This window comes from Dunckerocampus dactyliophorus, chromosome 19, assembly GCF_027744805.1.
Source record: "Dunckerocampus dactyliophorus isolate RoL2022-P2 chromosome 19, RoL_Ddac_1.1, whole genome shotgun sequence".
Taxonomy (NCBI): domain Eukaryota; kingdom Metazoa; phylum Chordata; class Actinopteri; order Syngnathiformes; family Syngnathidae; genus Dunckerocampus; species Dunckerocampus dactyliophorus.
The window spans coordinates 19,707,586-19,725,165 of NC_072837.1; the positions used below are offsets into that span (position 1 = coordinate 19,707,586).

Genomic DNA, 17,580 nt, shown 5'->3' on the forward strand with positions numbered 1-17,580 from the left:
CAGCTTCGGGAAGGACGGGCAACATAGAGGCTGAGCCGCATGCTTACTCTGTTCCACTTCGGGTTTCAAGCGTTTGTTTTTGATGAGGATTTTACGTCTGAGTTCATTTGGCGAGGGGAGAGGGCGTCCAGCTTCAATCTGTGCGAGGAAACACTTGAAATTGTAAGTGTAAAAAGAAGCCAAGCAGAGGGCAGGAACGGGGATAGGAGAAGTTACCGGGAAGTTCTCCAGGGGTTGTTTCAGGAGGAAGTCCCCAAAGATCTCCTCACAATACTTGGCCATCTTGTACTGTTGTGGTTTACTGGGGGTGAAAGACGTGAGCTAGCGTATAATAGTAAATACTAGGGATGTCAAAAATAGCATGCTAACGTGGTAACTCATTTACTTTATGACTTACAGTACAACTATTAGCGTAATTAATGCATGTGCATCATACACAACACACACATCTCTGGTAGCGTCCCCACGAAGTCGCACAGCATCTGCCGCGCTTTTAGAACTTTATTCCGACCTCTCGGCCAACAAACACACACGTCTCTGGTCCATTCGTCGATGCTACGACACCTCCTCAGTGTCACTAAACGGCTGTGAGATGCATTCACGGACACGCCGAAAATCAGCGTCTTTATGATACATCTACACCACATGTGTCAAACTGGTGCCCTGGAGGGCCGAGACGCTGCAGGTTTTCTCTAACCAGTTTCTCCAGCAGGTGATTAATTGATGAGCTCCTTCCCTCAAACTGAAGGTGTTGATCATTAAGATCACCTGCTTTAGTGACTGGCTGGAAAGAAAACCTGCAGTGTCTCGGCCCTCCATGGCACCAGTTTGACACCCCTGGTCTAAATGAACAGAAAAACAAAGAAAAACAATACGTGGATTCGTAACTCTTATTGCGGAAGTACAATTTGATGCGTTTAAGTGTGCTCGGAAATCCCAGAAAATACACTCAAAACATGCCAGTTCAACCTTAAGTTACGTGGTGTCTTTGATCGCAACTCTTCATAGCTCATAAGACGGTTTAGTGTTCAAGTTCCAATGTCGTGCTACTATTAGAGAGACTAGTAGTGTTAGGCAAGTACCTTTGCAGACGTGTGTGCTATCTAGTAGCTTCATCTAAATGTTCCGTTGATTTGAAGCTGTCAGTACATATATACTGTAGTGTACATGTAAATATACTGCATATCAACATATAAGATACATAGAATACATATATATATATGTATATATATAATCCTGTCCTGTCATTTATCTTTTTGTTAGTTGCAAATGTGACTCATCATGATTAATTCCTTTGTCAACTAAGATGAATTGGATGAAATTTGCACTCATTTGACAGCCCTAGTAAATCCATGACCAATAGTGGGTAATGATGTAACATACCTGCAGTGGTTTTCAAAAGATAAAATGACAGGAAACTCTGACGTGACAAATGCCGTCTCTTTGATGGCTTGGATGACGTCCTGTGTGAAGACATGATTCTTTCAAAGACAACTGGGAGGAGTCATTGCAGACGCAGCATCACAGTCTGACCACAAGAGGGTGTCCACGCAGCACGTAAGAGTGAGAGTGCTCACTTTGAACAGGATGTCGGTGCACATGGCCTTGCCGTGAGTGATGATGGGCTCCTGGTCCTCGCCTTTGCCGTCCCAGCAGTCCAGCTCCACGCATCTGACACAAAGCATGCATCTCCGCTATCCCAGCACAGCAACTCACGTGCATTCAAGGCAGCGCTGAAATACCTGCATCCCGACAGCAGGGCCTGGCGATACATCTCCACCGACGACTTCCCTCCAAACTGTCGCCCCGTCAGGTAGGAGTTGTGTGACGAGCTGATGAAGTAGTGGGCCAGAGGCTGGTCCATGTCCTGGTACAGCTCCAGCCGGTCCAGGAAGACCGGAGCGTTCTCGTCCGACATCAGGTACCTGCAGAAGCCATCGCTGGACATGAGGCCTACGGGAAAACAAGATGAATGAATCACTAATGAGAATAATTACGTCAATCACCCAATAGCAGCACATCTCTATATTCCTTTATCCAACATACAGACAACTTCTTAAAAAAGCTCCCCCTGTAAGTACAGCAGTTAAAGTGTGGAATGAAGAAACTGATCAAGTACTTCAGGACTGCTTTGGCTGCACAAACTGGGATGTGTTTAAAACTGCAGCGGGGAGGGAAGATTGTACTGTTGACTTGGATGAATATGCTTCTGCTGTTACTGGCTACATTAGCACATGCATAGAGACTGTTACCACCACCAAGTATTACAGAAAATACCCTAACCAAAAACAGTGGATGAACTGTGATGTAAGGGCTAAGCTACGTGCTCGTTCGACTGCATTTGTCATGGGCACCGCTGATGACTACAAAAAGGCCAGATATGACCTGAGGAGGTCCATACGAGAGGCCAAAAGACAGTACAGACAGAAGCTGGAGGGCTACTATTCCACCTCAGACCCTCGGCGCATGTGGGCGGGGCTCCAGCACATCACAGACTATCGACAGCAGAGTAGCGTAGCCACGTCCAGCCAAACCACACTTCCTGATGAGTTGAATGAGTTCTATGCCCGCTTTGACACCCAAACTCCTGATGAGCAGAGAGGGTGGCTGAACCTGGGGAGCACACAGGACTCACCTCTCATGGTGACATCAGCTGATGTGCGCAGGGTTCTAAACAAAACAAACCCACGAAAAGCAGCAGGGCCAGACAACATCTCAGGACGTGCACTTCGGGTTTGCTCATCAGAGCTAGCTGATGTGCTTGCTGACATATTTAACCTGTCGCTTGCACAAGCATCTGTACCGACCTGCTTTAAGTCCACCACCATAGTGCCCGTACCCAAGAAGAGCAACGTGACCTGCTTGAATGACTATCGCCCTATAGCACTCACTCCTATTGTTATGAAGTGCTTTGAAAGATTAGTCATGACCCACATCAAAAAGAGCATCCCGGCGGCAACCGTGGACCCTCTACAGTTTGCATATCGCCAGAACCGGTCCACGGATGATGCAGTCAACACTGCCATCCACACAGCCCTTTCTCACCTACAGGGCCAGGACACATACGTCAGAATGCTATTTATAGACTATAGCTCTGCTTTTAATACAGTCAGCCCCCACAAACTCACAGATAAGCTCCTCACACTTGGCCTGTCTCCCTCCCTCTGTAACTGGGTGTTTAACTTTCTCACAGGCAGGCCCCAGTCAGTCAGAGTCCACAACCGCACATCCAGCTCAAGAATTGTGAGCACTGGGACCCCACAGGGGTGTGTGCTGAGTCCACTCCTCTACACGCTCTTCACCTACGATTGCGTGGCCTCCCAGAACAACACCAGCATCATTAAATTTGCAGATGACACTACAGTCATCGGACTGATCACTGGTGGTGTTGAAACATCATACAGAAGAGAGGTGGCGGACCTCATAGCTTGGTGTCGTGATAACAATCTCCTTCTCAATACAGATAAGACTAAAGAGATGATCATCGACCCAAGAACAAGGGAAAAGGAGCCGCATAGACCCCTGTTTATTGATGAGACTGAGGTGGAGAGGGTGAAAACCTTCAAGTTCCTTGGCACACACATCAGCGAGGACCTCACCTGGTCTCACAACACCCAACAAATTCTGAAGAAGTCCCAAAGGAGACTGTACTTCCTGAGAAGACTGAGGAAATTTGGCATGTCCACCACAATCCTGAGTTGCTTCTACAGATGCACTATCGAAAGTGTCCTTACCGCCTCCATCACTGTTTGGTACGGTAACTGTACAACACGTGATAGGAAGGCACTCCAGCGGGTGATCAAGACCTCACAGAACATTGTTGGGGCAGCCCTCCCCTCACTGCAAGACATTTATACATCTAGAGTCCTACGCAGAACACACAACCTCATCAAGGACAGCACACATCCACAACACTCATTATTCACACTCCTACCGTCAGGCAGGCGCTACAGGAGTTTGAAGTCCAGGACCACAAGGCTGGCAAACAGCTTTTACCCACAGGCCATCAGGCTCCTCAACGAAGCACTCGCACACGCCGCACGCAACACACGCACACACTCATAGCACTTTATTTATTTATTTATTTGTATTATTTACTTGTATTAATGTCTCTTCTGTTGTTGTTGCTTAATTTATTGGTATATATGTTTATGTGTTTATGTTTCTTATGTTCTTATTCTTTCATTTGTTTTCTTTCTTTTCTTGGGAGAATGAACAGAATAAGATTTTCATTGCATGGTATAACTGCTGTTGTACTATGCACATGACAATAAAACTCTCTTGAATCTCTTGAATCTTGAATAGTTTGAGACCTACGCAGCAGTTTAGTTAGTTGCTACTAACCTACTTAGCTCTGCGTTTCAAAGCATAGTCGTCCCTCACGATGGCGAGACGCACACACCATGGCCGAGATCGAGTGGAGAAAAGGTTCTCCTCTCATCCCGTGTGAAAGTGGTAAGTTTTTGCCTTCTTTGTCTATCGTCCCCACTCTGTTTCAAACACTTTCTTAAGTTTAGCTAGATTGCTATGCTAGCGGCAGCCGTTCCAGCAGTGATCCTGTAGCCTGCGCAATGTGATGTAAACAAAGAATAATAGGAGTGGAAAGGTGACTATAGGTCGTGTTATTTCAGGGAGTGCTCACCTTGAGGGCTCTAATAATGTTAAAAGCTGTATTTAGAAAGTACAGAACTATTCCATTTATTCATATTGAATCCTATTTCACAGAAATTCACATATTGTGGTCGAGTCTGGAACCAATTAGCCACCATAAACGAGGGATGGTGTTATTATTAATAACCTCCAGTAAATATGCACAAAAATATGCTGTTTAACCATAATAATAACACAAAAAATTGTAATAATGTCACAAAAGCATAATTGTCTTGTGTTATACTCCAATAATGCATAAAATAAATGATACAAAATATGAGAGGAACTACAACTGTTGCTGTATTTTTTTTTATAAAATTTGAATAATCCATCCATCCATCCGCTTCTCCTCTAAAATGTTTTTATTAAATCATAATTAAAAAATATTAATGGCAATAAGAGAACTACAGTATATCATGAATTCTAACATTGTAATTGTTACATTAAAATCCACTAAATGTTTCAAAGTAAAACAATAATATTGTTTGAAAAGTAAATGTCTTAAGAAGCTTCCAATAAAAAAAAAACAGCTCCGTAAAGTAAGTATATTACATATTACATGAAATTGGGTCCCTTGAAATGTACTACAGTATATACCAGGGGCCCCCACCCACCAGAAAAAAAATGACATTGTAAATAAGTACATTACATTTCCTGTAGATGCATACCAATTTAAAAATGTGGGCTATTACTTTATTAAAAAATAACGTAAAGTTTTTCATGTTTTGTTGTTTGTTGTGAGTGGCGGTCCTTGAACGCACCATGTAACGTTGCACTGATAGACTACTATTCTGTATTTTTAGCCTTTTTCTTGCACCTCATGTTTGCTCCCAAATGCTGACACTATGTGGGAATGCATGGAGGTCAGAGTTGACCTTGGAGAGTGCTAATGTGCAAATTTGTTTGTGGTGTAGTTTCACTCCCTCACCGCCAGATGGCAGCACAGGCCCACACCTTCCTCTCTCTTTACCTTTCTTCTTCAGCTCGTCATCCCTCTCGTATTTGTCTATGATCTGCGTGGCTCTCTTGGGGTCGTAGAACGGGAACAGGATCTCGTTTAGCCGGGGATCCCGCTGGTTCTGGGAAGTATACGTACAGGTCAGGTGTCACAAAAACAAATCCACAGGCCAGAAAACAAAAAGAGAGAGAACAAGTGGCACACAGCACACAGGTGAGGCAACACGGGACTAAAGGATGTTTGCATGGAGGTGATTTCATGTTCCACTAGTGCGGCCGTATGACGGTCCAATAGGAGGAGGGGGTACGGTGGTCTTATTCATCTAACCCAAAGCTCCAATTAGGGTGCTGCCAGCGTGCGGCATGGAACACACGGGCCCAAGCGCAGCAGCTATTCAGCCACAGAACACAGCCAGCAGGGAACCAGACCAGCCCAGCCCAGTGAGACGGAGCGACAGGACGGAAACTTCTACCTTCCCGTTGCCGTGGCAACACCAATCACACACAGGGCAGGCAAGCGACGACGGCAGCAGAGAGAGACAGAGGGACGAGCGATGAGCGATGAGGGGTGGCATGCAGAGGCGGAGTCGGGCGGAAGTTGCCCTTGGAAGGTTGTCTGGAAGTGAAACGTCTCCTGAACGGAGTCGTAGGGAAGGGAAGATCTGGGCTACCGGGATGGAGGGGGCGTGGAGGGAAGCTGAGGGGACAAAAGGAGCAGGCAAGGATGGCAAGCGACTGTAAAAACACAACAATAAGAAAGAGCTTACTTCATTCAGAAAGCTGACTAACTGGTCTACAGTTAAATAATCACTTTTGCTCCCATTGCTGCAAAGGAATTCATTAGAAGAAAAAACAAAAAGAAAATGTTAGGCTCCTGGAAACAGTCAGCTGTCACGAGGAAGTCACGTACGAGAATGTGGTCATCAGCTACAAGCAGGTTAGGCTCGTCACACAAAGTTATTAGTGCGGCACCGCAAGATGCAGTATTGAGGAATTCTTCTTCCTGCTAAACTCGGGTCAAGTGGAGGGACTGCGATGCAAGGCCACTGACCGGCCGGGACATTCTTGTGTTGCTCACGTTTAAAAACGCTCCACCGTGGAACCTCCAACGTCCGTTTCAAACGTGCACCTAAAGTTGCACTCAGTTCAAAGCATCATGCACACGTCAACCAGCACCAATCATCACGTGCTTAGCTTGTATCGACAGAATAGAAATAGAAATAAAAACATGTACGTGGGGCACAGAAAGTAAGCAGACTCACTGGTTTTTAAACATATTTTACTTTCTGTCAAAGTAAAACAGCACATCTGACGCTCGAATGGCTTTAATGGCTGAATATTCTTTTAGGACATGTTTATTCTACTTTAGCGCTTGACTTTGGACGACACATTTCTTATCATTTTATGACATTTGGTAGATGACTGGAAATACTCAAGAAAGTGTGCTTTCCAGAAAATGACCCATCAATTCATCCATTCATTCTGTGTTAAGTTGACATATTACTTTGTTGATTTCAGACAGCAGGAAATATGCAAAAAAAAAATTATTTTTTCATTTATTTGTTTTTTATTTAGACAAAATGAACAATCAGTTATTTAAAAAAATATTTAAAACATTGGATATGGTATAAAATACTAAAGAGAGACTGCATCAACAGCGCCCCTGCTGGTTGGCCATGAGGAACATCCCTTCATTTCTGTCAGTTCATTTTCATAGTTGACATATTATTTTCTATTCACTTTAGATGCAAAAAATAAGCAAAAAGTTTATTTTATTTTAAGATTGTTTTTCAATATTTAAGGGAAATTAGTCAATTGTTTTTTTAAAATATCATTTTATTTTTCATTCATTTATATGCTATAAAATTACTAAAGCAAGACTGCTTCAACGGCACCTGCTGGTCGGCGATACGGAAAATTAACAATCGATGAATTGATTTTCTTTTTTTAACAGAAAAATAAATAGAAAATATACAAAAAGTGTGTTTTCCACAATGAAATAAAACAAAATGCAATACTATAATTCTCTAAACGATATAAATCCTTGATATTTAAAAAAATAGAACAAAAAAAACTAATTTAGAAAATACTACAAAGCGCCTCTGCTGGTTGCACCCCAGTAGTGCACTCCATGTTGCCTTATTATGATTACCTCCACGTGATGAATGGATCAGCTTATTGATGAATAGAAATATTGTGTTTGACTTTCGAGGTTCCACTGTGTTACTATGCTGAGGTACAGAATGATTACAATAAGTCAGTAAAGTGCAAGGAAAGTTAAAACATGGAGGGGGGAGGGTCTTACATCTTCTTGAAGAGGTCCTCTATGTCTGTGCGCGGACAGATCTTCTGTGTGAGTGCGTAGAAAATGTCGAATGTGAACGCTGATGGCTCAATCTCGTCATTCTGCGGATGGAAATGATCCAAAACATCCGCGTTAAATCAACATTAGCTGCTGAAGCCCTCGCAGCGCATGTGGAAACGAGGCCTGACCTTGCCGCTAGGAAGGCCCAAGTCCTTCAAAGCCTGAAAAATCCCCTTCTCCGTCTTCCCTGACGCAAATGTCCGTGTAATCCTTTACAGGACACATGGAAAGAAAAGAAAAAGATGAGTGGATTTTTCTGGCATGGAAATGAGTTCATGCAGCGAACATCTCGCTGAGGACGGACTCTTACCCTCTCACGGGAATCTTGCCGTTAACGTTGGTCAGGACGCACATTCTCATCCAGCTAAGACAAGGACATGCAAATGAAGACACATTAGACCTGGCTGCCAGGCCGGGAAGGACGGCTGCACGGCGCACTCACTGCTTCTTCAGGCACGTCATCGGGCACACGTTGTTGGCCTTGAAGTTGTGAATCACCGACCTCAGTCCCTCCGTCCATTTCTGGAAGCACAACCGGCGCACACAGAAAGATGCCAGCAGGATGTCAGCGTAGAGTTAAATGCTCACGTTATGCTATTTCTAACCCGCCCATTGAGAATGCCATGACGTTAGGATCGCTATTAGACGTGAGATACATGCAATGCTGCGCACAGCACAGCAGCAAAACAGGTCACGTGATGCTGATCACATGACGTACGAGATAGCGCCTGCCTGTCTGGACATTTGGGCTGCGGTGTCTTTCTTTCCTTCAGCAAGATGCAGGCAGCATATCATGCACTCTCTTGAATAAAGATGGTTGTGTCTGTGGCATCGAAGAAGATGACCCACGTGGAGTGTGACGTCAAACCAGCTAGCCTAGCCTTTGCCGGCACACTGAACCCATTTGTCCTCAGATTGAAAATCCAAATGATTCCACATTTTGAAAAATATGTCATTTACCAAGCAGCATATCATGCATGGTCAGAGTCTGATCATGTGACATGACGCACAGCACTGCTAATAGTGCTCAGATTTGGCCAACCTTTGGGTCTTAACTACTCCTGAGTGTTTTTTCCTCTGTTCCTTTATAGCAGAAAGCAGCATATCATGCACTATCTTGCATTAAAGAAACCTCTTCCCATGAAAGGACTATCCACACGTTGGACTGACTGACTGTAATCTACTCCTTCCCTACTTCAATAACGTGACGCCAGCAGCCAAACTTCCCAGGCCAGCTGAGAGACATAGTCTCTCCAACGCGTCCTGGGTCGGACGTGCCCTGAACCCCTCCCCAGGGAGCCCAGATGCCCGAGCCACCTCAACTGGCTCCACTCAATGCGGAGGAGCAGCGCTTCTACCCCGAGCTTCCCACTTCATCTCTAAGGGAGAGCCCAGCCACCCTACGGAGAAAAAGGGTTTCTGCCGCTTGTACCCACGAATCTTCCTGAGTTCAGCCAAGCAGCATACCATGCACTATTCTCATGATGGCAACATCAAAATAATCTGTGGCGTGTTAAACATTTTGGGTCAAAAGCAATCACTATTTTGAATTTTAAAAAATGGTTTCTTGTTCTACAGTTCGCCGAGGATTTGGAGCAAGCAGCATATCATGCACCATCTTGAGCAAACACACCTTTTCCCGTGACGGCAACATTAAAATACACATTTTCTGCAGATTCTGCCGCAGGTTGGGTGAAATTCAATCCCTGTCGCCGCCACGGAACAGTATGAAGACAGGAGAGAAGCTTGGTGAGTAGGAGAGCATCTCCCATCAACATCTTTGCCCGTGGCGGCGTAGCACATTAACGACTGACATGAAGATAACGCCATTAAGCAAGATAACACAGCCTGCGGGGCCTGCAGTCTGTTTGTGGCAGCAGTCAATCTGTTACTGTGTGTGAGATGTAAATAAGTCTATCACGTCCGGAGGTCTGCCACTGTGGGCCACGTTCATGCTGAGAGGTGCTGATGGTGTCTTGGTGCGTTTGTGTGCGTGTGAGCAAGGAACATGGCGGGCTGGGGTGCTTCCACCTGTGGACAAAGATGCTGTGTGCATACTGTACATTTGTGCATGATGATGAACCAGCGTTGCGATTTTATTTGGAGTCTTTTGGAGGAAAATGCTGCTTGTTTTAGTCACATTTGAGCCAGTTCTACTGTGTATGCGATCCTTTTAGGCCAATTTTAGTAGACAAAAACTGTAACTGTGTTAGTCTAGTTTTAGTCAACGAAAACTTAAGTCAGTTCAGTTTTAGTTAAAAAGAAGCCGAACATATCATTACACAAAATGTCTAAAATATATTCACATATTCTGAAAAAAATGGGCCTGGAGGAGCTTCAGCTTAGCCTAGCATAAATGCAACTGACTGTTACTCATTCTAACTTTGCTAAACATGCCATTAGACAAAATGTCACATATTGTGAAATAAATGTAAGGTTTTCCTGGAAATGTATATATTTTATCATCTTTCAGGTCAACATAAAGTTATAAACAGGCCCGGAGGAGCTTTAGCTTTAGCTTAGCCCAGCATCCATGCAACAGTTACTACTACTCATTTTCACTTGGCTAAACTTTACTTTTGTATGCCAGTTGTACCAAACGGGAAAAAAACATCAAGGAAAAAACCTTATCAGCCACCTGAAACGTTTGAAAAGTGCAAAAGGTTTGCCGGAGACCTCCGTGGCGTCACACCTGCTGCTCGGAACATGTGCCCGAATACAGTGCACCTTGCTGGGTCACAGCAGGTGGCTCCTCCCCCTCTATACTCTGGTTCTCCTGATAGTAGTGATATGTGGTAGTTGTAATGTCATCATATTTCATGAGGACTAATCAATGAAATCCTAATTTGTTCCAGTCCTTCTTACCTCCAGGTGATCGGTTATCGGTATCATATCGATCTTGAGAAGCAGAATGTTATTGGTATTGGTTTGAGGAAAAAAAGAAGATATTGTACATCTGCAGTTTTACCCATATTACTTATTTATACATTATTACCAACTTATGAGTATTAAAATGTGTTGTTAAAAAAAAAGGGCCTATTTTGGAAAAAAATAATAAAAGTCCACAAATTTGCAGTGCAGTTAATCCTGAAAAAAACATCAATTAGTGGCCTTGGATAAGGTTACTACCATATTGGGTAATAGGTGTGTAAAGGTGACTATAGGGGTGTTATTTCATGTCTAGACGGCTCTAGTAATGTTCTAAAGTGAATGTATAAGGTCGTAAATGGGTTTTCTATGCCATGACTACAAAAAGGTTCCATTTATAAGTAAGGCATCCTTCACGAAAATTCACTCATCAGCATTCATTCATGTCAATTCTATCTCTTTAGAAAAGCAGAAAAGATGAATTGTTTTGATGCGATGCGACTGGTAAGAGTAAATGTGCGATTCTTGAAAAAACAGCATGAAGTCAGCTTTACACAAATGATGAGCATTTTGCTTGTGTTTGCCTTTGACTGCTTTTTTTCTAGTTGAGTGAGAGAAATCCAGGCGTACCTAATGTTTTGCCCGGACATGTGGCCTCAAGCGGCAAACGCTGGAGCTTCAAATATGTCGCTCCATCCAGTATGTGTCATTTTTCATCAGTCAAGGGAAAATGTCCCTTGATTGTTGTCTATTAAAAGCCCATCACTAATGCACACTTTGTCATGACTAAGACAAACGTACAGTAAGGCAGCTTTTTAGGGGTCAGCTGCACATGCACACACACGTGCGCGCGCTGCACCGCTGTTGTTTTAGAGCATGGTGACAAGTGAGTGGATCACTAATGTCAGGAGGGCACCAGTGGGATGTGGGGCACATGCTACAAGCAACGGGTCATACTTCCTTTACAGACTATTTATGGCTATTAGTTGATTTATTTATTTATTGGCTTCAAAGGAACTCTTGTCTGTTTGTTGTCACAACACTTGTACTGTATGTATGTATTTGTTTTATATTTCTTGTATTTATTATATATTGAGCTGCCTATGCATTTGTCCTCGCTCATGCATGTGCACTGCTGAATGTGCAACCGTGCCTCATGTTCTAATCTCAAGGCCGTGGGAAGGATTATTTGTGGGTTTCTTTACCCTGGCGGTGTCCGGGTTCTCCGCCACCATGAACATGAAGCTGAGGTTGACCAGGTCGGCGCCGCTGCAGATGCAGATGATGCAGCCCTCCAGGTCGGCCTCCGTCTTCCCGATGGCCTCGAATGACGACAGGATCTTTGGGTCCTGACACAAGAAGACGTTTTATAGGTGTGGCGAGTAGAAAAGGTTGAAATGGGACATAAACGCGGACACCGAGCAGCTGGCCCACATCTCCTGTGGCTCATTGCATGATGTGTTACAGCTCTGAGGGCTTGTGTAAGTAACCACATTAACCTCGGAGGAGAAGCCCTCTCTCTCCCTCCCCCTCTCTCTCTCGCTCATCAGCAGTCAAAGCAGCGTTTTAGCCAAACAACAAGGCGAGCTGCTATCTGGCCACACCATCTTGCGACGTGCTCTTACATGTGTACACGCCAGGGATCAGACAGCAAACGGACGTCTGCTCTCTGTCAACAATACGCAGCTAGCAAAGCCCGCTCGCACCCTTGCGGCGGCGGCAGGCTGGCGACTTGACGGCATTGCATCGTAATTATCTGTCAGCCGTGCATAACGTCTTTCTTTCTGCATGACGTGTGACACTCTTTTATGCATGCCACTCTACTATACGTACTATAGTATACTGTACTGTACTGTACTATACATACTATACTATACTGTACTGTACTATACTATACTGTATGTTTTATGCATGCGACACTACTATACGTACTCTACTATACTGTACTGTACTATACTGTACTATACTATACTGTGCTATACTGTACTATGTGTACTATACTATACTGTATGTTTTATGCATGCGACACTACTATACGTACTATACTATACTGTACTGTACTATACTGTACTATACGTACTATACTGTACTATACTATACTGTATGTTTTATGCATGCGACACTACTATACGTACTATACTATATTGTACTGTACTATACTGTACTATACTATACTGTGCTATACTATACTGTACTATACGTACTATACTATACTGTACTGTACTATTCTATACTGTACTATACTATACTGTGCTATACTATACGTACTATACTATATTGTACTGTACTATACTGTACTATACTATACTGTGCTATACTATACTGTACTATACTGCACTACACGTACTATACTATACTGTACTGTACTATACTATACTGTACTATACTGTACTACACGTACTATACTGTACTACACATACTATACTATACTGTACTGCACTATACGTACTATGCTATACTGCACTGTGCTATATTATACTGTACTATACTATACTGTACTGTACGTGTCACACTTCCGCAGCAGAAAGTCCTACTTTGGGATTAATGAAATTGCTCGCAATGAATGAATAAAGGAACATTTATGGAAAATCATACAACAGGGGTGTCCAAACCTTTTCCACTGAGGGCCACGTACAGAAAATCAAAGAATGTGGGGGCCACTTTTTTATTTTATTAAAAGGCTAAAAAAACATCCATCCATCCATTTTCTATACCGCTTCATCCTCATTAGGGTCGCGGGGGCATGCTGGAGCCTATCCCAGCTGACTTCGGGCGACAGGCGGGGTACACCCTGGACTGGTGGCCAGCCAATGGCAGGGCACATATAGACAAACAACCATTCACACTCACATTCACACCTATGGACAATTTAGAGTCTCCAATTAACCTCACCTGCATGTTTTTGGAATGTGGGAGGAAGCCGGAGTACCCGGAGAAAACCCACACACACACGGGGAGAACATGCAAACTCCACACAGAAATGCCCAAGGGAGAATCCAACCCAGGTCTTCCCGATCTCCAAGCTGTTACTGTGTTGGCCAACGTGCTAACCACTAGACCACCGTGCGGCCGCTAAAAAAACATTTACATATAATAATAAATAAGAGTAATATATAATAATTGCAACAGAATAATAATAAATGTATTATTATTTACATATTTGAAGCTGGTTTCTTTACATTGTACCTTTTTGCTGTGGTTTGTCCATTTTTGCTGTTTTTTTTAGTGTTTAACTGTATTTCTGCCATGTGCCACGGGCCAACAGTAAACAGGCCGCAAATGGCCCCCCGGCCCCACTTTGGACACCCCTGTCCTAAAACAACAAATATATAATATTTTACAATTTTATATTTTTCCTTTATTTTTTTGTTGTATTTTTATTTCAATTTGAAACATTTGTTGTTTCTCTGTCTTATAATGATCATCCATGAAGGTAGATAAAATATTCACTCGGCAGTATGTCTTATGTGTTACAGTACATGTAGAATTAAAACAGTGTACCAGGAATATTTTTGGAAATAATACAACATAAATACACAAAAAGATTTTAGCACATTAAATAATGCATTTTTAAAATATAATTGATGACCTTAATTACAAAATAAAGATAAAAAAAAATAACGCTATATACTGTGTGTATATATATATATATATATATACACACAGGAAAAGGAAATATTAAAGGTAATATTAAAGGTAATATTACCAATGATGTAGGTACTACATGTACGTGTATACATATACAGTATATGTGTGTGTATGTAAATATGAGTTTGGATGCAGTAGTAATATTAAACCAGGATAATTCATGAAAAAAACAATAATAAAAGTGATATAATAATACGTAATGATAAATGTTATTTACCTTTGAAGAGGAGTGGTCGAGCATACGTCGTTGTGGTGGAGTTGGAGGAGGAGTTATTGAAAAAAAGGACAAATGGTCGTCGTGGTTAGACTCTTCTAAAAGAGGTAGTGTTCTGTGGGTGGTGTAGAATTAAGCAGGCCTATTAACTCTTCATAAACTTTAATCACATGCTCTGTTCGGGTTGCATTGTACAGCTACAATGTAGCCTTCCTCTCTCCTCTTCCTCGTCTTCCTGTATCTGTTGGTCCCATTAGCAGTGTAACAGTGCCCTCTGCTGGTCAAGCATGTACAGTATAAATATGGACTTATAAGGCAAAACACATGAAAAAATAGACCAGTCGGCTTGTGTTCGTATCTCCGATTGTTCGCATGTCGGATGTTCGTTAGTAGGGGACTTAGTGTACATCCAATCAAGTGACCGAATATTATGTGTATTTTTGGGGCGAGTGTAGCACAATGACTTGTGTGACAGAGACAGAGTGTCCTATTTGACCCAAAAGTGGATGGGAAGCTGCAGAGACGGCTGCAGATGCAAAAAATAAATGAAATAAATAAAATTCGGGTACGGTTTGTTTTCTCACCTTTGGGACGGCACCGACGCGAATACTGTTGATGAGGGAACACTCCAGTACCTGGCCTTCCTGCAGGAGGACAGGTGGACAGGAAGGACACTGAGAGGACGGAGACACGTGATGCCTGCCATGACGCTCTACCATCATCTGACATCAGCGACACCAAACATGGCCGACACCTCTTCCCTTGCTGCGTCAACAACACAACTAACATGGCCGCCATTGGCTCTTCTTCGCTTTTGTACCTTTCCTTCGCTCTTCCAGGTGATGAAAAAGCCATACTCGTCCACCTTCACCTGACAGTTGGGCTCAAAGATATATGGGTCCTGGAAAGAAGGGAAAACAGTTCATAAGGGAACGCTAGGCAAATAAAAGTACCGTCAATTTCAGTGTATAAGCCGCACGTGTCCACGTCATGGCATATTGTGGCGCACAGGAGTCCGTGAGGGCCAATCAGCTCTTTATTTGACAGGAGCCAATCATGAGCTATGATTGAAGTGGAAGTAGAACAGTCTGACTCACAGTTTATCTTACACACAACATGAAATTCATCACACAGCAACTTAACACTCAATCGTTATAACTCAGAAATATACAAACATGGACCAATACAACAGTTTAAAATATGATTTTTTTTAATGTTTTCCCATAATGCTTTTCGTTTGAGAAAACCATTGCATTGGTAGATCATAGAAAACATAGAAAATGGTGAATGGTGCTGCAATGCTGCCTTTGTTCACCAGAGGGAGCCAGAGGACCCCTAGCCCAAAGCCCAGAGGGAAGCTGACGGCACTGCAGCATCCCAATGAATGCATTGCTCAGACGCAATGCCTTATGAGAAAACTTTAAAATGAAGAAAGCAACACTTTAAAGTCATATTGGTACATGTTTGTATATGTATGTTTTGAGTGTGAGTTGCTGTGTGATGAATGTAGTGCTGTTAGTAAAGTGTTCTTTGAAAGATGACGTTGGGAGTCAGACTGGTATGTTGCGAGTTAGTTTAAGCTAGTTTGTTTGATGCAATTTAAGACAAAATGAGGTTCGGAACTTTGACGTGAAAAATGTTGCATAAACAGACCCCATACTCAATTTTAATTGAAGATGCCTGCTCTACAGTCAACTGCCTGTGATGTTGTACAAAGTTTCAAAGACCCCAAAACACACATGGACCCGATGGAAAAGCTCCAATGTCCCTCTTCTGTTACGGCTGTGATGTTACTTCCAAAGCCTGCCAAAAACGCTGAAAAGTGGCTACTATGTCATTCAGGAGTCTGCCTTCTTTTTATGAAAGCCCCAAAAAGCAGAGCAGATAGACAAAGCTCCACCGGCCACTTTCATCTCCAGCCTGACTGACGCCAACACCGCTCCCCCTCACGTCGTAAAAAACAAAAAAAAGAAAGGGAAAAGTGCACTTTTTTGGGGGTGGATTGTTGCCCACAATCCTTATGTGAGACATGAACACACGTCCTTCTCTTTTCTGTGCCTTCTAAAAGATATAAAAACAGCTAAAATGAGGCAGCTAAGAATGCATGTAATGGGACGCACCTATCCCGCCTATAAAAACACGTCCAAAAAGCTCCAAGAAGGTTTAGTGGTTTTCCATCCATGCTGTGATCAAGTAGTAACAGGTACATTCATGATAACATGTCATACTTGGAGTATTTTGGGAACTTCCTTCCTGGGTGCATTGATTTCACATAGCAACATAGAAAGGAACAAAAACACAGCAGCTCCAATATGTAGCCTTACCTTTGGCTAGTGTGTGGTGAAGCTAGTCGCTAGCCGGCTAGTAGCTAGCCACTGTGGTGTGGTGAAGTGTCACTACGCCAGTAACGTAGTTCTTGGACGTAACAATGTTAATAACAATAATAATAACAATGTTGTTCATATGCAGCCCACATGATGGAAATGGAGCTGGTTGGCTGTTTTTGCAGGTGCGTCCCATTACGTGCATTCTTAGCTGCCTCGTTTTATCTTTTTTGATATCTTTAGAAGGCACAGACAAGAGAAAGACGTGTGTTCATGTCTCACATAAGGATTGTGAATGATGGGCACTTTTCCTTTGGCAGCAAAGCTGTCATGCTGTGAAAAACTAAAAGGGTTTGTCTTTGTCCTTCATGCCAAAAAAAGGAACAAGCACCAGAAAGATCCCAAGAAGTCTTTGTCTGCTTTGTTTGGTTTTGGTACGTTTATTTCCCTCCAATTGAGGGTTTCTGATGTCATCATTACGCGGCTTTGCAGCGCACGTGAAACCAAACACACCAACCAACTGACTTCCAAGCCATGTGATAAAGACGGAAGCT

At 43.0% G+C, this 17,580-nt stretch overlaps 1 protein-coding gene across 4 annotated transcripts in view; it reads right to left on the bottom strand.

The window, feature by feature from the left end:
- The window catches only part of LOC129172082 (1-phosphatidylinositol 4,5-bisphosphate phosphodiesterase beta-4-like), an 84,245-nt gene that overhangs the window by 25,243 nt on the left and 41,422 nt on the right, over positions 1–17,580 (bottom strand). For all 4 annotated transcript variants that reach the window (XM_054761456.1, XM_054761457.1, XM_054761459.1 and 1 more), the window contains 14 exons: positions 15,523–15,603; positions 15,287–15,346; positions 12,046–12,189; positions 8,415–8,494; positions 8,283–8,336; positions 8,101–8,182; positions 7,913–8,013; positions 6,375–6,432; positions 5,621–5,729; positions 1,743–1,953; positions 1,578–1,671; positions 1,384–1,463; positions 217–301; positions 48–138 (listed from right to left, as the gene is read on the bottom strand). In XM_054761456.1, coding sequence (XP_054617431.1) covers positions 48–138; positions 217–301; positions 1,384–1,463; positions 1,578–1,671; positions 1,743–1,953; positions 5,621–5,729; positions 6,375–6,432; positions 7,913–8,013; positions 8,101–8,182; positions 8,283–8,336; positions 8,415–8,494; positions 12,046–12,189; positions 15,287–15,346; positions 15,523–15,603 — 1,330 coding nt within the window. The remainder of the gene's footprint in view (positions 1–47; positions 139–216; positions 302–1,383; positions 1,464–1,577; positions 1,672–1,742; positions 1,954–5,620; positions 5,730–6,374; positions 6,433–7,912; positions 8,014–8,100; positions 8,183–8,282; positions 8,337–8,414; positions 8,495–12,045; positions 12,190–15,286; positions 15,347–15,522; positions 15,604–17,580) is intronic.